The following is a 25,241-nucleotide window of genomic DNA, read 5'->3' as shown; positions in this document are numbered from 1 at the left end:
GGTCCCTGGGCTGTCAGCCCTGGGGCCCCAGTGCGCAGGCGCAGCCAGGAGCCCAACCCTCGGGCAGATTCGTGCAAACTCCCTTAGAAACGTGGCAGGGCTTGGAACTCGGGGAGAGTTGCTGGTTGGCCACAACTCTATAGCGAATCTCCCTTTTGTCAGCCGCGGAGCTGTCACTCCGGGTTAGTTTCCGGTCGGCCCAGCGAGAGGGCGTGGCGCGGCGGAGGTAGCGGCAGCAGGGCCTGGCCGGCGCTGAAGGAGACTCGAGGACACGGGCGGGTGTCGGGCGTTGCGGCCTGTTCCCCGCCCCATGCGCAAGATGCTGCTGGCCGCGCTCTCCCGCGTGCTGCAGGGCCCGGCCGCCGCCCGGACGGTGAGTGAGGGGGGACACAATCGGCCTGTTACGGAGCCCGGCGGCCCAGACTGATTTCGCCCCCCGGGTTCGAATGGTACTGCCGGGGGGGGGGCGCGCGAGCCTCCCCCCTTATGGAACCCACCGAGCGGGGAGGGGACTGGGGGGGGGGGCGTAGGGGGAGTGACGCGGAGGGGGCGGGGCGGGGCGGGCCTGGCCTCGTTGCAGGTAGGGGCCTATGCGGGGGAGTGGGTGTCCAAAGGGGTCTTTGCAGGGAGCGTTGGGCTGCCCATGAAGCGCCTGTGCCTGCAAACTGTGCCTGAGGGAATGAGGGCGTTTCCAGCAGGATGGAAGTATTTTGAAAAAGATAATATTAGGGGGAAAAAAACCTTTGTAGAGGTAGGGCAGTGGGGCTGAGCCAGGAAGCCACATCCCCAGGGTCCTCAAGGTTCAATGCTGGGTTGGCGCCAAGTGGGTGGGCGCTGTCTGATCTGGTCTGCTCTGCTCGTGTTCCCCCTTGGCACTTGTGTTTCCAGCCTTTGATCTCTGCTCCCATCCCTGTTTTTGTTATTATTTGTCCCAAGCACTCAGTAACACATCACTAGTGACCCCCTGTGTTAAAGGGGGTTATAGTTTCTTTGGCGGACCTGGCCCAGGAAATCCCGAGGTATTAAAAGGCCATTTAGCGTAGGACTGCCATATGCCACCTCCACCCACTGACGTCACATGGGAGTCCACCCTGTGCATGCCCCCCTGCCTTGCCAGGCCCTGTGCGCGGTGTTGGTGGTGGAAGAATGTCTCTGGTATTTTTCTAGTCACAGTCCCAAGTGCAAACTAGCACGTGGGCAGCGGCTGCCTCTGGTCCAGGGGGATACCCTGAGTCCCGCCAGGTTGAGAGCTCTTGCTGGAGGTGTCCACTTGTGCAGAGACACCATGGACTTTCATAAGCTGCTTCCCCTGGCAACAGGTGCTGTAGCTGATGGACACTTAGAGCTTTGCAAGTGCTGCTGAGCCAGACAGCGAGCAAGGCCAGCATCACTGTCCGAGGCTGAAAGGTTGTGCAGAGTCGTGATGCTTTCTCTAGCCGGTGAAAATGAGAATTTTAAGAAGGCGCCATTCAAAATCGACCTGCCACACAGGCAGGTGATGCGAAAAAATCCCTGTTCCAAAAAGGCGCAGTGGTCTGCTGTGCTTCTTACATTGAAGTTGTTGTGGCTGATTGTTCTCCCTGGGGACTTTTCCACACTCTTGTGGAGTTATTTAAAAAAACAAAAAAGAAAGGAAGAAAATGTCATCTCGGATCTCTCCCCTTTCCTCCTGCAGCATCCCACACTCCTAATCTTGTCGCTTCCTCTTGTCTCTCTTCTGTATTCCCAGTCACTTGGCTTTGATCCTTCCTTCATTTTTTTCATGTCCTCACCTTCATGCCATCCTGTTATGCTATCCTGTTATGCTATCCATGCTTGTGGGGCAGTTTCTTCTTTCTGCCATGTCTTCTCCAGATATTTCTTCTTCATTCTGCCTTTAATGCTGTATTTTTCCCTTCTTTTGGCTTGTGTTTGGATTGTTCAAGACAACAGGTAATTAACATATTCTGTCTGCTGAACCTGGTTTGTAAAATGAGATATAGATTTGCAGTGGTGTGTTATATGAGCTACTTTTGCAAGTGGCTAGTAGCAGCGGTAGTGTCCTCCACTGTAGTGACAGAACAAGTGTGCCACGTGGCTACTAGTTTGATGGTTCGGTTCATTTGGAATGAGGTGAGCATCTGTCTTTGGCAACTTCCTACAGTTGTTGCAAAAACTTTTTTGAAAGGCTTTACAGAGTGTCTATCCCAGTCAACCATTCCTTCACCCCACTTGAGAGTGGTGAAGGGAAGTAAGGGCCAAAAGTGAGGGTCAACTTGAGGCACTGAGAGCATTGTTGTAAGCAGCAGGAAGGTGTTTGAGCTCCTTGTGTTTGGCTACTCAGTCTGCCTGAAAGCCGTATTCAATAAATAGGGAGGTTCTGCTAGTTTAAACAGAATGTCAGCTCAAAGCATCAGCAGAACAATATGCAACAAGGTTCAAATACTGAACTTGTTAATGAAAAGTAAATTATTAGTGCAGGAAAAGGAGGTTCAGTCTTTCCTGAGTGCTAACATCAGTAGTTCAGGAAGTCCATGCTGATCTTTTAGTTTAAAAGTCCCTCTTCAATCCTAGCAATTGTTAGTACAGGCAGTCCTCGGACTTGACACAATTGGTTCCTGAAAACTGGGTCTTAAGTTGAAACGTTGTAACTCGAAACCAATTTTCTCATAAGAAACAATGTTATAAATGGGGGATTGGTTTCTGAACCAAGGCCCGATACCCTATTTTCACTAAAAATACCCCAGAATTTTGCACTCAATCAATTATAGATGAGTAACATAGCTACATTAATGTATTTATATTGTAAATAGCAATCATATTGATTTGGAAGGACTTCTTTGAGGTGACTTTGGTGGACTTTTTGAAGGGCTTTTGGCTAGAGTCTTCTCAGGAGTCCTGGCTGCAGGTTTTTGTGGAGTCTTGTCTGCTTTCTTAAAGAACATGTCCAAGGAAGTTTGGACAGATGTTCTTCAGGGAGATGAGTGCAGCAAACTTGTTCACTGGTGTGGCATAGCATCAGATCAAGTGTTGTAAAATGGAAACTGACATTAGAAAGTTGAAACAGGGTGTCAATTTATAAGTTGTAAGTGTGAAACATTGTAACTCAAAATGTTGCAAGTCAAAGACTGCCTGTAATGAAAAGAAAGGGATTGGAGGACTAAGGTGACAGATGGCTAGACAATCACCTTGCTGAGGTCGTTTCTTGGTGGTGTCTTTGTGAAACTTGATTTTGGGCTTTCCCTGCTTCGTCACAGTGTATTAGGAGTTTCTCGTGTCTGCAAAAGAATATATTTAGCCTCCTTGTGTCCATCTAAGGTTTTTGAACATGGAGTTAGAAAAATCCCACCCTACCTTATTATGCTGCCTTCACAACCTGTTCTACACTGATGCTGTACCTTATGTAGCCAGGGCCCTAGAGAAACTACTATTATGGATTGCTCATTGTTGCAGGGCAAGAATCTAGCGGAGAAATGATATCAGAGGAGAGATTAGGTGTTATCATGTCTGACTTTCATCTCTTCCATCAGTTTTATATCCCTCTTACTCCAACAGCAGTAACTTTTGACATATATTAGAATTGGGCCTGTTGGGTAGAGACCATGCTTGAGTCTGGATAGGGTCCCTGATAAATAGGAGAACTTTAACAAGAACAAGGTTTTAGCTGGTTAAAAATCGAAGGTGGCAGAAGTAATAATACCTAGCTCTAATATAACATTTGCACAATGTATTTCAAAATGCTTTGCAGAAGAGTTAAATATAGCTACAGAAAGCCTAAAGCCCAAGGTGAAGTGATTTGCTGAAGGTCATTCAATAATTACTGTGATGGATAGGTAAGGTATGGATGGAAATAACAGTGGAGAGATGGACTGTAACTAAAAATGGGTCACGTTCAAGGGCTGGGAAAAGTAAAATGTAGGTAAATGAGATGGAGGGAATGTCCTAGCATGCCTTTCTGCCTTCTGTGCAGCACACCCATTTGCCCATATGTCATCCAGTTCCTAGCTCATTTTAGCAGATATGCATCTTATGACTTGGTAAATTACTGGATAGCACTGAATATATTTTTGGACATACTATGAAAAAGGAAATCCGGTGTTTCTGGATCACGTTTCTGCTCCTTCTCATTTGCTTTGCAGGACCAATGAAATTCCTGTCTGCTGTTCGGATTTGCTCACCTGATTTACCAGTCATAAACTTGCAAGATTATGGAATGAGACCATGAGTAGGAGCAGAGAATTATCTTTTAGGTGTCTGCCTTTTCTTCTTTACCCTATGGCTGTTTCTGTTGCAACTCCACTTGTTGCTCTTTTCCTCTCTTCTCCTGTGTTGTGTATGTATACCATATTCTCAGCTTTCTTTGTTGTTATTCCTTATGTTCACAAAGGAATAACTTTGCTAGCCACAAAGTTAAAATATATTTCAATTGAGGACCATGAAACAGTTTAGATTTTGGATTTCTAGTTAATGCCCATTTGAGAGCTTGGGTTAATGTGGATGACAAAGTTGGTTTGCTTATGTTCTGTCAGGTCTGGAGTGCAGAAAGTGCAAGTGGCAAACAGCCCTTTCCTGCAAACAGAAGAGGAAAAAGTAGCTTTACGAATTACATTATAAAAACATTTGTGAAATTTTCCAAACTTTGAATTAATTAAAACAGGATAGAAAACAGGCTTTTAATTTTCTTTATGGGTGAGATTCTGTACTGCTTTTGTTGGTTCATGATACAACTGTCAGTTGTGCAAAGGTCAGAAACACCTTTTAATTAAGAATTGTGACTTTACCTAAATACACTTCAGGTTATTTAACATAAGCTAGTACCAAAGGTACAATATTTAAACATTTATTACGTTGTTTTCACAATGATAATCTTTAGCAAAGGCAGTGAACATATGGGCTCTTATAAGTTAAAGTGCCATTCTGTTTGTTAAATGTATGTGGTAGATTCCCTCTGGACCTGAAGAAAGGGCAGCTTTTCAGTGGTCTTTCTCTCCAACGCGGCGCAGCTCTTGTAAAAGCGGGTTTGCTGTATAACCTGTGAAAAGACAACTTGTCAATTAGCTTGATATGGCTTGCCTCAGAGATGGTATAACTGCCAACAGATCCTCCTAGGTGTAATAAATTTACACCTGTGCTTTTATTCAGCAACTATAAGATTTTTAGGCTCCAGATTTGAAAACTTTTAGGTCTAATTTTTTCTGGGCTTAGGAGTTGTCACCTATACCTAAGCATAGTAAGTATTAAAGCACTTTCAAACAAGAATAGCACTTACTTTTGCCTTCAGCCTGCATTGGTGTGAATGCCTTCACAAAATTCTAGGCGAGAAAAAGCTAGGCTTGAATATGCATCCATGGATGAGTTAAACTAATCATTTTATTTCAATGGAGGTTTAGTGTGGTACCTTTTTTGGAACTGCTTTATTATGTTTGTTGACTCTCTTTTTCTTTTGTTTCCTCCAACTGCTGCTACCCTAGGGAGCTGTTAGTGAGGTAAGGCCTACAGTAATTCTATAAGGATTTGCTTTTGTTAACTGGAGTGGCCATACATTAACATTTTTCACACAAGCTTACTAAAGCCTTTTGATGTAACCTTTAACTCTTGGCTTATTGAACTCCAGAAATAAATTGTGTAGAAAGCACTGATCATGTTGCTAAATTTTGCTCATTTAAATTAGTGCTCTGTATTTATTCGAATGGCTTCACATTCACTCCTCTTATGTTAAGGAAAGATTAAAATATTTTAGGCTACCTCAGAATGGTTTAGGATCTAAAGGATTTTCAGATTTAAAAATTGAGGGTTATTTGTTCTGTTCTTCAATCTAATTCTCAGTTTGAGGGGCCAAAACAATAAAACAATATTCATTTTAATACAAAATCAATTCTGTATTCCTTCTGCAGACTACCGGAACAGACCACAACACTTGTGTTAAGTGACATCAGTGATATTGGTGCTAAGAGGCAATGAATTTGGCTGAGGATTTTAACTAAACAAAACCAGGAGATATCATTTTGTCTATTCAAAACATTTAGAGAAAAATCAGCATTTATGAAACATAAACCAAAATGAATGCCCAACATCTAAGCCATTAAATTTTAAAGAAACAAGTAGGAATAAAATGAGCGTCAAAAGGTCCATGAAATCATGAAAAAATTAATTGGGAGTGTATCCTGGGTTGTGTTAGAGCACATAAGGTTTTGGTTATTCTGGATAAAATGTGGTCGAGTGGGATGTGAAGATTGAAAGGTAGGGTAGGAATAATTGGATTACAACTGCTAATGCTCTCTATACTGGCAGTAACTTCAAAATAATTTTGGGTGTAAGAGAGATTAAAATTGATAAAATAACAGTTCAAGACCTGTAGTTACAACATTAGTTTATATTAGTAGAAACTCCACAGAATTGCAGTCCAAAGACTGCATTTTTCTTAAGAGCTCACTGGTGCTGCACCCTGGCTTTTTGTGTGTGCTGCCATTTCCTGTACAGAATATTTCACCTGCTTGTATTAGAATTATAAAATCAGTTAAAAGGTAGCATAAACTGTTTTAGTGGATTTTTGGGAGTCTACAGTCATAGCAGAAAATAAAAATTTGTAGGATTTTTTTTTAACAAAGAAAAATGGAAATCTACAGGATCTGAAGGGAAGGGGGTGGTTAAGGGTTGAGGGATAAGATAATTAAATACTATATAGCCCTTACAACAAATAGATATTCTAGATTGTAGATTGTAAGGCTGGAAGGGACCTCGGAAGATCATCGGGTCCTGCCCCAATGATCTATGAGAGACCTTTGGAATTGAGAGAGATAAGAGAGATGAGAGACCTTTGAAATGATAAATGTATAACAGCCTGGGCTTTGGAGTCAAAGACAAAATGTATTTTCCGTGCTGCATGTACAGTGCGTATGTAGATAATAATCACATCTGCACTGTTGCTTTGTTGTTACATGATGTGGCAACATAATTTATGGGTGCGTATTACACAGGAGTACAAGGTGTAAATTAGGTTCCTAATCAGTGCACACTTTTAAAAAAATATATTACCAGTTCTACTTTAAAATTTCCTTCTTGAACTTTTTCTCCCAACCCTTTGTTCCCAATGATGCCTCACCCTTATTTTTATTTTGTTTCCAAACTATGGCTATAATGCCATCTTCACTCTTCATTCATCCATCTGTTGTTTCTCCACTCTAGTTCTTGGTGGTCCCTAGAAGTGAATAATTGTAATCCAAAAATCCTTCCAGGTCAATCAGACAGGTCTTGGAGAGGACAGAAGCTGGTAACTAAGTGAAATGGCAAGAGCTGTCTGCATTTCTGAAATTTCCTGCCTTCCTTATAAAATATTGCTGTTTTTCATGGAATTAAATTCATACTGCTACAGAGCATTAATAAAGAAGTTTGTCTCCATTAACCTGCTTTCTTGCCAGGTGACTTTTACAGACAATGAATAGATAGCTGTCCTTCCGGATGGACAGACAGTCTTACTACTTATGTAATATCTTCAGAAACCTAATCTTCTTTTTCTTTAGATATTGGTGACTATTTTAAATTTAAGAACACACCCAGTCTTCACTGTTTTAAAAGAAATAAAATTCAAGTTAAAAGGAGTTCCAGGATTTAAATAGTTATACAAATTAATAAATCCATTATTACCCTGGGAAGACACTGAATGGTGCTTAATTCACAAATCACTTGTGTTAAAATATTATATGTATGATATAATAATGACTGGATGTTCTGTAGTTGATGACTAGTTCTGAGCCTAAGTAGTACATGCCTGTATTTATTTTGTTTTCAAAGGTAGCCCGGGTGGTGGTGGCATCTCGTACCTATGCAGACTTTGCAAGCGAGGCAACATTTGAAATTAAGGTAAGTAGATTGAATATTTCTGAGACTTAAGTATAAGGATTGTTGTTCATCATGCCATGGTAGGGCATGTGTATTGCCTTCTCTGCAAAAAAGCCTATTGTGTTTGTCCATAACCAGAAAACTTTGCTTGGGAGGATTTCAAAATTGATACCTGTTCAGTATGTGAAAAGCATAAGCACTTTATAAACTTTCCTGAGACTTATTAACCTTCTACATAGATTTCCGTGGGTGGGCAGGGATAGGATACCTGTATGGGGTAGGATTGAGCTGACAGTAATTATTGCCATAGTTTTAAGCCCTTTCAGATTTGATTCTGTGCCCAAATGTCACCAAATTAAAGTGTCAGGAAGGGGTGCCCTTAATGTGCTGCTGTTGCAGCCAGATGGAACTGCCCTGCTCATCTTGGGCACAACCAGATTGAGAAGGGCTGCGGCAAGAGCTCATATTCCTGCCTGCATTAGGCAGGAGGGTTCGCTCTTGTTGCAGCTCTTTTCAGTTCTGCCATTCCCATTCCTCCCAGAAACAGAGGCACATGAGACATTTCTGCTCAACCAGGAGCGAACCAGGAAAGCCAAGGCTGTGATGGAACTCCAACTAGCTACAAGTATCAAGGACAATAAAAAGTCCTTTTTTAAATCTGTGGGAAGCCAGAGGAAAAGCTAGGGCAACATTGGACTCCTGCTAAACCAGATGAGGCAACTGACAACCAACACACAGGAAAAAGCCAACCTATTAAATGGGTACTTTGTTAGTCTTTCATCAGTCCTACAGGACTCCCCTGCCCACTACAGGACAGGGGGACCTGGGTGAGGGAGATTCCCTGCCCTCCATCAATGCTGACCTCATGAAGGATCACCTTGACAGGCTGGACACCTTCAAGACGGCCGGCCCTGACAATCTACACCCCAGGGTACTCAAGGAGCTGGTGAGCACAGATCTTCAAGAACTCCTGGCTCTCTGGTGAAGTGCCTGAAGATTGGAAGAAGGCCAATGTGGTCCTTATCTTCAAGAAAGGGAGGAAAGTGGATCCGGCAAACTCCCATCAGCCTGACCTCTATCCTGGGGAAGGTCTTAGAAAAGATTATTAAAGAGGCCATTCTCAACAGACTGGCCGATGGCAACATCCTGAGGGATAGCCAGCACGGGTTTGTTGTGGGTAGGCCTTGCTTGACCAATCTTATCTCCTTTTACAACCAAGTGACCTATCACCTGGACAAGGGAAAGGAGATTGATGCCATATATCTTGACTTCAGAAAAGCCTTCGATCTGGTATCCCATGATCACCTCTTGGCAAAACTGGCCAACTGTGGCCTCGGGTCCACCACAATCCGCTGGGTGGGAAATTGGCTCCATGGTCAGACCCAGAGGGTGGTAGTTGACGGAAGTCAATCGTCACGGTGCCCTGTGACCAGTGGGGTCCCCCAAAGCTCTGTCCTTGGACCTATATTGTTCAACATCTTCATTAATGATGTGGACATTGGAGTCAGAAGTGGACTGGACAAGTTCGCCGATGACACCAAACTTTGGGGCAAAGCTTCCACACCTGAAGACAGGAGGGTGAGCCAGGCTGACCTTGACAGGCTCATGAAATGGGCGGACAAGAACCTGATGGTGACCTTACAACAACAGGCTGAGAGCTATGGGACTGTAACCTGGAAAAGCGCAGGCTCAGGGGTGATCTGATGGCCACCTATAAGTTTATCAGGGGTGACCACCAGGATCTGGGGGAACGATTGTTCACCAGAGCGCCCCAAGGGATGATTAGGTCAAACGGTCACAAACTCCAGCAAGACCGTTTCAGGCTGGACATAAGGAAGAATTTCTTCACTGTCCGAGCCCCGAAGGTCCGGAGCAGCCCGCCACCGGAGGTGGTTCATGCACCTACATTGAACGCCTTCAGGATAAATTTGGATGTTTATCTTGCTGGGATCCTATGATCTCAGCTGACTTCCTGCCCTTTGGGCAGGGGGCTGGACTCTGTCTTCCAAGGCCCTAATGTCTATGAAATCTATGCTTGCTTCATATGCTTCTCTGTCTGGGAAATGCCATTTGGGGTGGGATCAGGAAGGGCTGTGATGGGATTGGCACTCCTGCCTGCTTTAGTTGTATCAGATAACCATAATGCAGGCAGGAGTGTGTGCTTCCTCGTCTGACTTTGCACAAGGCACACAGGGCAGTTCCACCTGGTTGATGTGGCAGCAGCACCCTGGCTGAAAACCACTGTTGGACCCTATTAAAATTGGCTCCATGTTCTCCTGTGAAAGGTAAAACACTTTAAAATTTTGCTTTGCTCAACTCCTCTGCTAGATCTGAGCTAGAGGAATTTTGAGCGGGAAGAAACTCCAGAAATTATGATGATGAAATGCATTGTCAACATTTTGTGATCATTTCAATTCTGTCCATGCCTGACAGGTAGTTGAGTACTTTATAGTAAGAATGGAAGTCTATTCCCAGCAAAAGCAAAATCTTTTGTAAAAGGCACCAAGGTTGGAAGTGGCACAAATGCTCAATCTGGTGTATTTAGGTTTTATTTGGGCTTGAACTTGAAAATAACCAAAGATCTAAATGGGCGTTAATGCTAATGTGGCAAACAGGAATATGAAGTTTATGGAACTACCTCCTTGACTGTCTTTGCAGAAATGTGATCTCCATCGCCTGGAAGAGGGACCTCCTGTCACAGCAGTGCTGACTCGGGAAGAGGGGCTTCATTACTACAAGACTATGCAAACCATTCGCCGCATGGAGTTGAAGGCAGATCAGCTATATAAACAGAAGATTATTCGTGGCTTCTGCCATTTATATGATGGTCAGGTGAGAGAGCAGCTAAGCAGCTTCACAAAGTGTGCTTTTGTTTTGCTCTGATTAGTGCAAGTGTCTGAATAAGGGGAAATAACATTTTAGCAACTTTCTATGAAAAATATCTTAAATTTCAAATGATTCATTAATGCTCCGCTACTGCTATTGTACGTAAGAACCCAAGCTTGGTCTGTTTTACATGTTACAAAAAAATACCTCCCTATCTTCCTTTCACTTCTGATTATGCCTGCTCTTTTCATGAATAGAAAGCCACTTGAGTGCTGCTCTCTTCACACCTACCACAACTGGCTGGTTACATGGGCAGAGAAAGCCACGTCAGCTACAATTCTGTGCTAGCTGTAATTGGAATCATAGAAAATGAGGATTGGAAGGCACCGCAGGAAGTCATCTAGTTCAACCCCATGTTCAAAGCAGGACCACTCCAAATTAAATCATCTCATCCAAGGCTTTGTCTAGCTGGGTTTTAAAAACCTCCAAAGATGGAGTTTGCACAATCTCTCTGGATAACCTGTTCCAGTGCTTTACTACCTGCCTAGTGAGAAAGTCTGACATTGTTGCAACCTCTGCCTTCACAGGACCTAGCCCTAATCTTATCTTTGTGTAGCTCCTTTTGGATTCACGGAGTTGCCTCTGCATGGTGCTTCTATTTCCCTTTATATATAGATGCAAGTCCTTGGTCCCAGCTCTCAGCTACAGGAACTATTTGTAGGAGTTTCATGTCTTTCACTGTTGTCACGCTTACTTTTGTCTTTACCACAGGAAGCTTGCTGTGTAGGACTTGAGGCTGCCATAAACCCCACAGATCACTTGATAACAGCTTACCGAGCCCATGGCTACACCTTCACACGTGGAACGCCTGTCCGAGAGATCCTTGCTGAGCTTACAGGTCTCTGTCCAATAAAATGGCACTGCTGCCACTGCTGTGCTGTAACTGCAGTTTGACCTTCCCCATATTTAAATTGTTGCTCTATGAAATTTGTTGGGATATGGGAAGTCAACTCAGTAATTTGACAAAATAGGTCGTTGTCATTGTGATCTCTCATGATACCTTGTAATACTCACCCTGTAAGTGTAATATTCAGATAAAACCTCTTATTTAGAATAATGTAAACTGTAGCTCTTTTTTCCTCACCATCACTTCTGAAAGCCTTTTTAGATACCATAAACTCTGTCTTATTTTTGAAGAGTATACCTTGTTATGGTAGCTTTCTCTACGCCATCTGAACTGTAGCAACTATACTGCTGGCCCATGTTTTACCCATGCTGGGTTTACAGTCTTACCATGTAGACTAGACTGTTTCATTTTAACTCTGTCCCTGAGCCATACATATTTCTGTCTTTGTCTTCAGAGGAGATGTGGTAGAGTGCTTTGTCTATAATTGCAGGAGTGAATTGCCAAGGATGACTTGCTTGGAATGTGAGATTCCAATCATGCTAGTTGCTGCTGTGCAGATGGGACAGCTAGGACTAAACTTGTCAGGAAAACATCATGGTATTCAAATTTGGTTCCTGAAAGATAAACTTGGTTGTGGCTAGTGCTATTTTTATATCAGTGTTGGTTTTTGGGCCACAGAGAAATAGGATCTTTTACTTTGCTTGATGATAAGGATGAGGTATAATGGGATGCTGGGCTTTATCCAGGATCACTCAGTAAGTGCCTTAAAATTTCATTAAGGTAATTCAGCATTTTAGGTGCTGATAATTACTTCTCCATTGCCACTTTCTCTGTTTGTGGTACTTACTGAAGTGTCTTGTAATGCAGTTAAAATGTAACACCTGTGAGACAGGGACACTATTTGCCTGGTTCTGATTGGGTATCTAGGGGTACAGGAGCAATGTAAGAATTATTTTGTGCTAATAATTAAGCTGTTGACTTTAAATTGTAGCTTAACACACTCTGCAATAATATTATAAACTTAAATTGAATATGTAAATTAGAATACTTAAATTGTTTTGGACCAGTTATTTTAAATTAAGAAAAAAATAGATAGAAATCGTCACCTAACTGAAGTGAATGCAAGTTTGGCACTTGGTTCCAGAAGGTAAGAATTTCCTACTAAATGTCTTTTGAAAATACCTTTTTTAGTGATTTAACAAAAATCAGATCTTGGGAGATTTAATTTAACTCCTTAAACAGAATGGATCTAGCTGTACCTGGTTACAAAAATCCCACCAAGTTCAGAGTCAGGCCCAACATGGCCAAAAGTCTGAAGTTGTTTTTTTGGGTTTTTTTTCAGGTCGAAAAGGTGGCTGTGCTAAGGGAAAAGGAGGATCGATGCACATGTACGCCAAGAACTTCTATGGTGGAAATGGCATTGTTGGTGCTCAGGTATGTGTACATGATACGGGATGTGCTTTTTAGCGTCTTGCAGTTTAGTTTTGCTTTAGTTTTGTGAGTTTCTCTTTTTTGCTGTAAGTTTACTTGCAGCCGCTGTTGCTCTGTGTAGCTAATAAAGCTGTACTGTTTATTTACTCTAAATAGGGTTCCACTTAAACATTTGCTAACTGAAGCAAACAGAATGAGGCAAAGACTAAACTATTGCCACTGTGTCTCTAGGAAATGGCTAAAAAGCCTTTATAGCTACACTTTATCTATTTCATTGATTTTTTTTTTTTTTAAATAGTTCACAATTGGCTTTCTCTAACTTTCTAAGTAGTGCTCTTAAATGTCAGTTTAATTTACTAAAGGCAATCAGGACTCGTAATAGAGAGTTTTTTTATTAGACGAATGAGATTTTTGCAAAAAAAAATCTTTACTTGCAAACTTTCGGGCACAAACACCCTTTGTCAGGCATTGAAGAAAAGATTGTAAAAGTTCTCTTGGGTAGAAATGAAAGTTCATGTTTCATAGGATTTCACAGAGGAGTCAATAGATGGAAAACTCCTCTGGGCAGTCAATTCATAGCTGGTATGAAGTCTCTCACCTGTGAGGATGTGAGATGATGCAGATTACCTTGAAACAAAAGCAGAAGCAGGATCACAGGTTTCAGGTAGTCACAGTTGCTTCCTGCTTGGGAAAATATAAAGATTTAATTTACTAGATTTGTATGTTCTGATTTCACTATAGGTTCCTCTTGGGGCTGGCATTGCCTTGGCCTGTAAGTACTTTGGCAAGGATGAAATCTGTGTAACTTTATATGGGGATGGTGCTGCCAATCAGGTAAGATTTCTTGATCAAATCGAATTGGTACTTACGTGCATGTACAGTCCTCTTGTAGATGTGGTGTTTATAAAGAGGTTAGCAGCCTTGCAGAACCAGGTCCTTTATCTTTATCTTCAAGAAAAAACAGCATGGAAAGCGGCCATGCATCCTTCCTAACCTTTTCTTATGAGGTATTCTTTACCTGGGATGATTGTTCAATCTCCATGCTCACTGTCCCCTGTTGCATTTGGTAGTTGTAGTCCAGGCAATTACATTATGCTAAGTTCAAATTAATCTTTTATATCAGTGACTGGCAACCTTTAACAAGCTGTGGGCCAGGATAACCCAGCCCTGCACTTAACCAGTGCATCAGTGGTAGGGGGTTTTACTTGTACCTGTGCCAAGGCCAGACTGCTGGGAGGTCTGCCAGTGCCGCTTTTCTCAATGCCACCGCTCCCAGACTGCAGCAAAGGTACGGCTTCTAACCAGTGAGGAGCTGTATCCAGGCCAGGGTCCACACTGTCACTGCTTACAGACCCCTGCCACTCACCTCCCAGCTAGACACTGCACCTGTGCTGCAGCCAGGGATAGGGAAGGAGAGGGAGAAAGGAAGTGGGGAGAGAGAGCAGTGATGTGGCCACAGTTGGAAGATGCCTGGCTCTGGCACAGCCCTCTAGTTCCACAGGCCAGATCTGGCCCCCTGGGTTGTATGTTGCCAACATGTTTTATATACAGCAGTGGTGGTTTTGTTCCAACAGCTGCCTGAAACTGACATCAGAGAGATCAAATGGGACAGGGTTAGATATTCTGCACTTTGAGTTGTATTTTATGCAGTGGGTAGAAACTCACTGTTTGAGAGTCTGAAGCCATGTGTACTTCTGAGCAACTGCCATAATTTTTTTGTCCCTACCTGTCTGCTGTGTTATCTGGGTTTTCCATGTACATTTAACATACATTCTCCAAAAGTGGTTTTATGACAAAACAATTTACCAGACATTAGGGAAATATGCTTGTCTTTCATACCTGACTGGAAAGCCAGTGTGGTGGCAGGTTGAGCAGCCTAGTGAGAAGCCCAGTTTTTATGTATTCAGAGCACAAAGATTACTTGGATTTCTGCCTTGCCATCTGCTTGGAGAGCATCATGCTAGCATGCTTGTGTTATAAATGTAATGTTCTACTTCTCCCCAGCTATTCCAGTAGCGGAGGGGAAAATATTTTAGGTCTCTTTCGCTCTAGTTTCCTGGATCCTGCGAGGCAGAGAAACTCTTTAGTCTGTTTCTGTTTCTCTTCATCTTGCACGTGCTGAAGGAAAGGCTTTTTACTTATTCATATCGCTTTTGTCACTTTGGATGGACTTAGCCTGTGAAAACCTTTGTTTCTTGCCTGTGGTACTAATGAGAGCTTCCTTAGCATTGCATTGATGTTAAGTCAGAAGCTTATTGGCAGCAGGAAAAAAGCGAAGAGCAGCAGTAAAACTGATCACTCGCATTCAATTGATTCCGATTTGAAAACCCACGGCTTATATTTGATTCTCATTTTGGAATGTTGTCTTCTCAGCTATATGGGCTGGACATTTAACAGTTAAAATAAGCAAGTTCTAAATAAGTTTGAGGCTTTAGGACTCCTGTCAATTTCTATGAGAGGCTCCACTGTTAGCAAGTGGAGCTCCCAAGCCGTGAGGCTTCCTGGGTCTTTTATTTGCATTAAGTCATTGATGCAATTGTGTTGGAATGTTTTATTTAGCTGAAGTAGTACCACTGCATTATTAGTTAAGTGTGTAACTGGACGTGGAGTTTATGAATGCGATCCTAAAATAGTTTCAATACGTCCATTCTAAGAATCTTGCAACTGGTCTATCATAGCAGTATCTTGGGTTAAGGGTAATTTTTTAAAATGAGGAAATATTAAGTCAAAGTTCTGACGAAAGATGGGTCTTCTACCTTGTAATTTTCTTTGTTTCAAAGTGAAGCAACTCCAAATTAGTGTACTGTAAGTGTTACCACCAACTAGATTTCGTTGAAAGTGAATGAGCCCTGTAAATAATTTATTTCACATTTTCTTTTAGTGTCAGCATTTCTAGAAGTATAAAGAGGAACTTTACTTACTACTTAACTGCTCTTTCTTCTAGGGTCAGGTATTTGAAACTTACAATATGGCAGCCTTGTGGAAGTTACCATGTATTTTCATCTGTGAGAACAACAGGTATGGAATGGGAACGTCAGTAGAGAGAGCTGCAGCCAGCACGGACTACTACAAGAGAGGAGACTACATTCCAGGGCTCAGAGTGAGAGCAATTCCTTCTTTTTCTTATTTTATAACATAGTATGAACTTAGAGGCCGCAAATTCATACTTCATTACTTAAATTAGATATTCTGATACAAGTTTTTATTCCATCTACTTAAAATGCTATTTTTTAATAGGTTGATGGCATGGATCTTCTCTGTGTGCGAGAGGCAACAAAGTTTGCAGCTGAGCACTGCAGATCTGGAAAAGTAAGTTACACAGTATCCATCGTTTACCATACCATACCCTACGCTACTATTAGCAGTTGCTGAAACTATTTTCAGCAGTATCAGTGAGTTTCTCATCTTAAATTTGCTAAAATATTTATGTTAGTATTTCACAAAGATATTTCACAAACTACTGTGTTTTAAAACAAATGGTAAACCATGTACGTAAGGCCCTCGAGTTTCGCTTGTTTTAAAATATGTTCTTCAAATATGTTTTGAATGATTTCAAAACACAATTTATTCCCCAATTAAAAGATAGAGGCAAAAAGTTAAAACCTTGTACTTTCAGTAATATAAAATGAAGTAAAGTTGTAAGAACAGGTATGGAGAAGTCTGAAAACAAAGTATACACAGCAGTGTAGACAAAATTGCTTGCAGAGCGTCAACACTGAAGCATTTTCTACTTAAGATATGCATTGGTTCTCATAGAATGAAGCAGCAAGAACAACCTATCAAGGAAAGTTGTGGACATGGCTTCACAAAGTTACATCCAAGGTTCCACTTGAAGTTGCTTCAGGAGAATGACAATTTTCTGTTTTGCAAAGTAGAATGATTTAAATTGGTTTGTCATCAAGTAGAAATCATCCATTTTAATCAGCCTTTCCCCATTTGTACTTCTTATTTCCAAAGAAAAGCACATTCTTATTGGTTGATACCCATGTTATAACATGTTGCTTTACAACTAAACAGTCTTAATGCCACATTTTGTCTCTGTGTTCCCCCCCCCCAAAGGAAGGTGCGCACAAACATTTATACGAAATACATTCAGATTCTTGCACATTTAAACATTTTATTTTGCTAGAAAATAATGAATGTGTTGGTTTGCTTACTTACATAGTTAACCTTTTGCCTAGTATCTGTTAGGGTAGTAACAGAAATTTAATCCTGAGGAGGTCCTAGATGGTGTCTATTTCCTGAGTTGCCCACAGGGAGCTTAAGCTCTTGAAGCACATGAACATGTTGTACCACATGTGTGTAAAACTTGATCTCAAGCTGGCTGTTTCTCCCCTGTTCCTACCTCTTCTATAGCCTGCAACTTGATTTTTTTTTTTTTTTTTTACAGAAGCTCATGCATTCAGCATAATTATTTTAAATGTTTTAAGAACTTACAAGAGGTTTAGGCCTTAACATGTTTGGTATTAAATTCAGGTTTAATTTTAAGAATTTGTTTTTAAAAACAAAACTTTTGAATTGCAGAGTTGGAAGTGACCATAAGGTTCACATAGTCCAGCTCCCTCCACAGATGCAAAATGTGCTTTACCTGACCCATCCCAGATAGTTGTCTATATAGCCTCCTCTCAGAAACCTCCAAGGAGGAGCTTCCACAGCTTCCCTAGGTAGCTTGTTCCATTGTCCTGGTGTTTTGTAATAACAACGTTTTTAAACATTTATTTTTTCTCTATCCAGCCATGTTGCAGGAGGTCCTGTGTAATGCAAATAAAGCTAGGAAAGAGAGGGGTAGTTGGATTCATTATACACAAAATGCTTAGCTGATGTCAATACATATTACTTGCAAGGGGTAATATGTGATTATTAGTCTTGAGCAGGGTTACAGCCCATGGGCCAAGTCTGACCTGTGAAAAGATCTCACCTGGCTTGCAAAGGTCCAGCCTGGTGTGGGGAATGGTGGCATAGAGCTGTGCTGAGCTGTCCATGTCCTACACTCCACCGCCTGCTACATTGTCACATCTGCACTTAACCCCATTGTAGAGGGTTGGAGATCAGCAGCAAAGGTCAGAGCAAGTAGCTGGCTGTTCTGGGAGGCAGGGACTTCTGCCTGCATTGCAAAGGGTGGTCCACACCAACAAAAGATTCCCAACCCTTAGTCTTGAAGGTTATGATAAACCTGTAACCATTTTTTTTTTTTTGGTGTACAGGGACCTATTCTGATGGAGTTGCAGACATATCGTTATCATGGACACAGCATGAGTGACCCTGGAATCAGGTAGAGTGAAAATAACTGTAAACTTTAATCTTCTTTGGTTAATCATAATAGGCCTGCTGAGTGGAAGAATTCACATTTTTTCCCTTGTTTGTCTTCTGTTTGTGTACACCACTAAAATTTTTTAAAAACCTAAATTGCGAAACATTGTAGTGTTACAAACATGGTAGTTTTACGCTTCATTCTTAAATCTACATTTGGGTGCCTTAAAGTTACAGTTGGAATCTTTTTAAAAGACTTGATCACACCATTTCATTTCACTTTATTTCCTGTCAACCAGTGGTGCTATCACACTTTGCCATCTATATTGCACTCATCCTAGTAACCGCTGATTCAGTTGTTTCAACTTCTTTCCAGTTACACATCTGTAAACTCCTGAGTGGATATAACCTGAACATAATGGAGTGGTACACACATCACTGGGAGTCTTGTTTGCTTGTAGGCCCCAAATGTGGTATGAAAGGAAAATTTCTGAGTCCTTAAACCAGACATAGGCAACCCCTGGCATGAGAAGGCATTTTGCTTGGCACACACGCCTTGGGGCAGTCAGTGGGGAAGCAGCTGGGCCTTTGCTCCCACAGTAAGGATTGCTGCCGTCATGGCTCCCTTGCCATTCACCCCTGGCATGCCAAGTTCTTACAAGTCAAGGTTGCAAGTGTTTTTTATACTCTGCTTAAAAATGTTGCCAACCCCTGCTTTAAACAGTCATCTTTTTGTTCAGTAGTTCTTTATTTCATGTTATTTTGCTTAACTTTATATTCTTCAAACTGCACTGAATCAGTCAGCCCTTGTCTCTCTGGGGTACTGCACTGAACTTCACTACTACAACTACATCCTTATCATGTATAATGTGTGTCTTATTTTTCTCCTAGCTACCGGACAAGGGAAGAAATTCAAGAAGTGAGAAGCAAAAGTGACCCTATTACTCTGCTGAAGGACAGAATGGTTAACAATAACCTTGCTAGTGTTGAGGAATTAAAGGTATTGCTGAGACTGTGGGCTGAAACCTAGCACCAATGAGCCATGCATTCCCAGTGATAGATTGCCAGTAGCTATCTCCTTGCACTGCATGAAAGGAAGTAGGAAAAATACTCATTTTTTTTTCCAAATTAAAATGACTGTTCTAACTAATGGCAGTAAAACTATATCATATAGACCAACTTACAAGTTTGTAATTTAGGGGAAATGTTTTACTGGTTATATGTTGAGAGTGAAATACAGTATTTCCCCCTCCTCCTCCACTTGGGGTTATAAAAGTTTTCTAAGTGGCCTTGCAAGCCCTAGGGATTAACTGTGTTGAAGACGGGGAAAGGTTCCCCATTTGGCAATGGCAGAATTCTAACAGGGTCCCAGCAAACCCATTCTAGTATCTCCATGCATGTGTCTGCAACTGCCACGGTTAAACTTTTTGTACTTCCTTTTCATCCATCTGCTTTTTATCAAGATGCATGAACAAAAGAAAAGCTTTTGCTTCACTAGTCAGTTCAACAAATCTGGGAAGAGACACAAATCAATCAGAAAGATAAAAGCTTCCATATAGCAATTCAGTTCTGAAAGACAAAAACATCTGGTATGAATTACAGCTTTATTAAGTTCCTTTAAATTGTGTGTAGGTTTGAATCAAAAATGAAAAAATTATTTAATTCTGTTCCCATTTAAAGGTTCCACCCACCAGTCTTGAGAATTCCTGCTAGTGAACCTTTTATTTGAATACAGTGCTTCCAAACAAAAGTAAATGAGGATCAGAAACACTTGCATGCTATTTTTCATACAAACTGGTTATTTTCCTTGTTTAAGAACAGTTGGGGTAGGATGTACCATCTTCAGTAGAGTTGCACCCACAACCTTGTAAATTGTGGTTGTCTTGAGCTTTGCTTCAATTTTGTCCTTTAAGCTGAAAAGCTAATAATTGTTAAAGGGAAACTTAATCTTTGCAACTGTACCTAGTAGTAAGTTTAGCAATGCAGAACTTGAAGTGTTAAAATTATGATACCATATGAACTAGAGTTATTTTTTTTTAAAAATATAAATGATTATTAGTTGGGTTAATTACCACAGTACAGTCTCTGCAACTGTCTTAACAGTTCCCAGGAGTACCAGATTTCCACAATGTCAGAGGAAAAAAAAGGCCAAGGATACTGCTGAGTGCTTGGTGTGCTTAACTGTTTTTGCAGCCGCAGACATTACTGTTAGGTTTGAAGGCGTCTCTAGCAGTGAGCACTGCAATACCTTAAGACTGTGTAATCATGATTTTCCTGGAAACAGTGAGACTAATATACACTTCCTTTTGGCACCGTCTTGGAGTACGGTTTGAACTAGTTAAGGCCTTCATGTTTGCTTTTACCTCTAGACAAGGGCCAAATCCTGAACGTGTGAATCTCTTTACTCACTTAAAGAGGAGGATCTCTTAATGGTTCAAGTAGCATTTCTGTCTGGACAGTTAGGGGCAGAAACATTAGTTCTACACTTATAATTGGCCTTTTGTATTATCTGCTTAACAAGTTGTCTTGTTCTTTTCATTTAGGAAATTGATGTAGAAGTAAGGAAAGAGATTGAGGAAGCTGCTCAGTTTGCTACCACTGATCCAGAACCACCTTTGGAAGAACTAAGCAGTCACATCTACTGTAATGAGCCACCTTTTGAGGTGCGTGGCCCCAATCAGTGGATCAGATACAAATCTGCCTGCTAAAGCAAACATAATTTACCCCAGGAGCTTGTTACATATGGCTTTTTTATTGGGATTAATTTTGTATTCAGTCTAAGAACTGTAAACTGCTCATTTTTAAAGTTTAAGTTTATTTAAAGAGCATAAAGTTTATTTTCACAGAGAGGGCCATGTTGCTGTGGATCGTGTAAAGATAATGGATCCTACTTCAGAAGGAGCTGAATTAAGTTTATAGCAATTTAAATAACTGTTGCTTTACCCGGTTTCTGTGGTTTTTTTGGATTGCTGTATTTATGAGTTATACAAACTAAGTGTCTGAAATAAAATCATGGTATGTACAGTACACAGATATTAACTGTTACATTAAAGCGGTGTGGCTGTTTGCTTTGTGTATACAGGGTTGGTGCTGTCACTTGTTAACAGATTCAGGCTCTAATTTATTAAAAATTATTAAGGAGCATGATTATCAACAAAATGTCCAGTGGATATAAAAGCTTGTAGTGTTGTTCTGGGGGGTTTTTTAACTCAAAGAAACATTGCATCACAAAGAGCAATTTTTCTTTTGGTACCATAAAATGTCGATTTGTTTTAATATATACAAACTGCACATGTAACATAACATATCACCATCACAGAAAATTCAATATTATCCCCTTTAAACTACTTCACACTGACAAATTTCCTTTTAATCAAGTCTGTACCTTTGGGAGCACAATTGTACAACACATTTAAAAAACCAATTCGAATACAAGGTATGTATTTAAAATACAGATTTCAAAGTGCAAAATTAAATACTTTTTTTCTGCTACAGTTATTCTTATATTGACAAGTAGTCAAACTTATCAATTTTTTGTAAAAATGTAATCAAGAAATTAAGTGCATCATTAGAAGTGGTATTGTAAGAATTAAAATATTAAGCATCTAGCAGGTAAAACTGCTAACACTGGCCACATATAGACATTCAGTTTCTTTCTACCAGGAGAGTCACTGCTCTCCCAGTAGAAATTATGAGCATTCAGCTGTTCAGAATTTTTCTCCCAAAAGTGGCCTGTGCAGGAGAAAAGTAACTTGGAAACAACTGGGAGTCCTGCAGCATGCCAACATGCTTTGTTGCTAGCTCTACCCCATCCTCCCAGAGGCAGTGTCACTTGGGCTCTACTCCCCCAGCCAAGCAGAGAACCCCTTCCCAATCCTCTTAGTGTGCTGCTGGGAGAGAGTCTGGGTCAGCGAGTCAGGGTCACTGTGCCCTACTGTTATCTCTCACCGGGGAGCCTGTGGTTAAGTTTTTCTACCACGATAAAGCAGGGAAAATTCTCCCAGATTGCTTGAATGTGCGTATGAAGCCACTGTCTTCAAGAAAGCTGTGCTAATATTCACTGTGCATTATACTAATAGTTAAACAGGGCATTTGGTTGTGCAAAATCCCCAGGACCAGTATACATACAGTATATACAATCTTTAGCATAAGAATTACTTGGAATGTATTTCAGTGTTTCATTCCCCTTACTTGCTCTCTCTGTCAAAGACTTAATCTTCTGTGTCTGTGAGCTTATCACCCATTTGTCTATGGCTTAATATTGCATTCCAAATTCTGCAGACAAGACCACCACTATAAAAAAATGAAAAGAGAGAATAATTACTGAATTAGGTGCCATCTTTTAAAACTGAATACAATATTTGCAATTATGAAGTGCCTGGGAGTAGTAAAGTAGATTGTTGGGTTTGGTTTTTTTTCTGGATAGCTCCTATGCTCACAAAAACTTTTTAAAAAGGGATCTGGAAAATCTACTTGTTAAAAGGAGAGAGTTGGCCAAATCAAGCTGGGAATAAGGATCAGTATTGGTCACTATTTGATTACTGGCCAATAAATGGTTCATCTTAACCTCAAAAAGATTAAGTTGAAAACTTGTTCACTCTTTAGGTAGCAAGTAATTCTTTAGCACTTCTTCCTTACTAGCTCAGGAAGAGGTCTGCCACTGAACAAAAGGTAAATAAGATTGACAAGCTAGACCATATCCAGCAAACATAACATTTTTATCCAAAATAAGCCTTGGTGTCCAAACCATCACATTCCTCCAGCCCTACATAAATAGCTCTTGCTTTTCTGTTGTTTATAGTATAGGCTTACCAGTTTACTATTATAGTAAACTTCAAAGACTATTTAAAGACTTCTTGTTATTAAATAAGTTAATGATGAAAAGGACCTCACACAAAAAGTTTAAGACAATAGGCAAATGGCTACCAGATTTCTAGAGGTATTCAACAATTCCTTACCGCAGTTTGAGGTATCTCAAGTCTTCTTTACTGATATTATTAAGGACATCGTTGAGAGTATAATCCTCTTCAGCAAACTGAAAAGCAAAGTTGTTCTTAGAGTAGTACCTCAGTGATTGCAAACTGATTTTAATAAACAACAAATAGGCTTTTACTTCTGCTCTGTGGACTTTGTTGGTTTTTTACCTTCTTTATTGCATCTGAGTCCACTCCTTGCTCGTTCAACCAGTTGATGAGCTCTGGATCTACATTCTGTCTGACATCTGATAGAAGGTCTTGCAATTCTGTAACAGACTCTGAGTTACGGTTAGGCTGTCCTTTGCCTGTCCAGGGACATAGAACAGTAAACACGCAATCTCAAACTATTCCAAACCCCATATTAAAGCCAGAAAAAATTACTTAGCTCATTTGAGTGTTCCATAAAAAGTTCTATCTAAATCTTTACTTGTTGGAACTGAGCAGGTAGCAGACAGCTATATCCTACCTGCAGGCTTGGACTTCAACTGAAGCAGGTGCAACTCCAGGGTCCGTTGCTCTAGAGTTTGTCGTAAGAGGGACTGATATTCTTTTTCCTTCTGAACCAAGTTTTCCAAAAGCCTGTTAGGCAAACAGGTCAGTTAAGAGAAAAATTTAAAACAAAATATTCACATTTTCCAATGATTAACTTGAACAAACATAAAAGGATTTATTTGATACGAGACATCCATATTCTTTTGTTGTTTTCCCATGCATCCACTCCCATTTGATGCCAAATACAAACACAGACTTCACTTTTGTTAGCTGCTGTCTCTGGGCTGAGGACTAAACATTCCTGATCTCATGTTCAGAATTTGCTGCTGGGGCCTTGTCCCATGTTCACTTTCAGTAGTTGTAAATCTTTGGAAGGTTGTGATGCATTAAAGTTAGCACTGGAATGCATTGACCTGTTAAAGTTGGTACCTGTTAGAAGAAGAAAAACTTCGCAATGCCAGGGCCACCCTCATCCGAGATAGTGTTTGAACATGCATCTCCAACTTGCCAACATACTGCTTTAATTGCTAGGCCAGAGCCTTCTACCTGAGGTATTTCAGAGTCAGTGGGAAGTTTCTGCTCCACTGAGCACAGGGGTGTAGGCTAAATTCTAGGAGCCATCTCCCTAAGCCACGTGCCTTTTGGCTTGCCCCAGTTGGTCCTGGCCCCACATATCTCCTTCTCTTGCTGCCCAGGAGGACAGCATCAGCAGGATGGCTGGAGAGCACACAGGATGGTGGTCTGGATGTTAGAGGACTGTGCTGTTCAGTCAGAAATACAGATTCAAACCCACTCTTGAAGGGTGCCTAATATCTAGGTCTTCTACTTCCTGGGCAAAAGACTTAGCATTTGGTGGCAGCGGCAGCCTGGTGGTGTCATAGGCAAACAGCTACTAGCTTATAATGCTGCAGGGCTGCTGCTGCCACCTTCTCCATCTAGTATCTGAGAGCCACTTATCTTTGGCAGACACCATTTTGTGACTTATAGTTGCATGCCGAGCTGCTTATGTGTCAACATGGCACATGGAGCAGGATTGCAATCTGCATAAATACCAAAAACGGTAATTAGCCAGGTAGCTGTCATTTAAATGAGTACAATTAACTAGTAGTCTGTCTTTAGTTACTGCCATTTGATGCTAGTCATGAGAACTCATGCACACAGAGCGGTTTTACAACCGGCACCCTTACTTGAGACTGCTAATTTGTAAATAAATTGTGCACGTCTTCACAGAATGGGATCCTGACACTTTGCTGTTGCAGGCTGTCCTGCAAGATACAGTGCCTAGTTTATTGCTGAGTATTAGGGCTGTGCAAGGCTTCGGACAGAGCTTTGACTCCGGAGAAGCTTTGGATGCTTCATGGTCTGAAGCGGCACATCCGGGTCGAAGCGCTGCCTCGTTCGGCTTCCCGAAGAGCTTCGGAGCTGCCTCGGAGATCCGGCCATATGGTAGAATGGGGAAAAAATAAAATATCTATAACTTTGTTGTTTTTTTGTCTGTTTTGGATAACATTTTCAGGAGTGGTAGACTGCAGAGCGGATGA

At 41.2% G+C, this 25,241-nt stretch overlaps 2 protein-coding genes across 9 annotated transcripts in view; one reads left to right on the top strand and one right to left on the bottom strand.

Moving 5' to 3' along the window:
* Positions 1-154: 154 nt before the first annotated feature.
* Positions 155-21,284, top strand: PDHA1 (pyruvate dehydrogenase E1 subunit alpha 1). Of its 2 annotated transcripts, XM_090062665.1 has the most exons (12): positions 155-373; positions 5,451-5,465; positions 7,771-7,839; positions 10,477-10,650; positions 11,416-11,542; positions 12,894-12,985; positions 13,724-13,816; positions 15,927-16,082; positions 16,220-16,291; positions 18,187-18,254; positions 19,124-19,232; positions 20,776-21,284. In XM_090062665.1, the coding sequence occupies exons 1-12, from the start codon at positions 311-313 to the stop codon at positions 20,938-20,940; spliced, it is 1,203 nt and encodes a 400-aa protein (XP_089918791.1). In that variant the 5' UTR covers positions 155-310; the 3' UTR covers positions 20,941-21,284. The 2 variants fall into 2 exon arrangements, with proteins under 2 accessions (XP_089918791.1, XP_089918801.1); XM_090062675.1 differs by lacking the exon at positions 5,451-5,465 and having other exon boundaries at positions 162-373.
* The window catches only part of MAP3K15 (mitogen-activated protein kinase kinase kinase 15), a 135,266-nt gene continuing 129,842 nt past the window's right edge, over positions 19,818-25,241 (bottom strand). For 2 of the 7 annotated variants that reach the window (XM_090062622.1, XM_090062641.1), the window contains 4 exons: positions 23,675-23,787; positions 23,377-23,474; positions 23,191-23,267; positions 21,425-22,525 (listed from right to left, as the gene is read on the bottom strand). In XM_090062622.1, the coding sequence (XP_089918748.1) occupies positions 22,444-22,525; positions 23,191-23,267; positions 23,377-23,474; positions 23,675-23,787 (370 nt within the window). In that variant the 3' untranslated portion in view covers positions 21,425-22,443. Of the gene's footprint in view, positions 20,154-21,424; positions 22,526-23,190; positions 23,268-23,376; positions 23,514-23,674; positions 23,788-23,961; positions 24,130-25,241 lie in introns of those variants that run through there. The other 5 variants (XR_016444157.1, XR_016444159.1, XM_090062613.1 and 2 more) reach the window with 4 other exon arrangements.

The sequence above is a fragment of the Crocodylus siamensis genome, chromosome 1 (assembly GCF_052110815.1).
Source record: "Crocodylus siamensis isolate JL-2025a chromosome 1, ASM5211081v1, whole genome shotgun sequence".
Classification (NCBI taxonomy): domain Eukaryota; kingdom Metazoa; phylum Chordata; order Crocodylia; family Crocodylidae; genus Crocodylus; species Crocodylus siamensis.
This window is presented reverse-complemented; position numbering and strand designations above follow the sequence as displayed.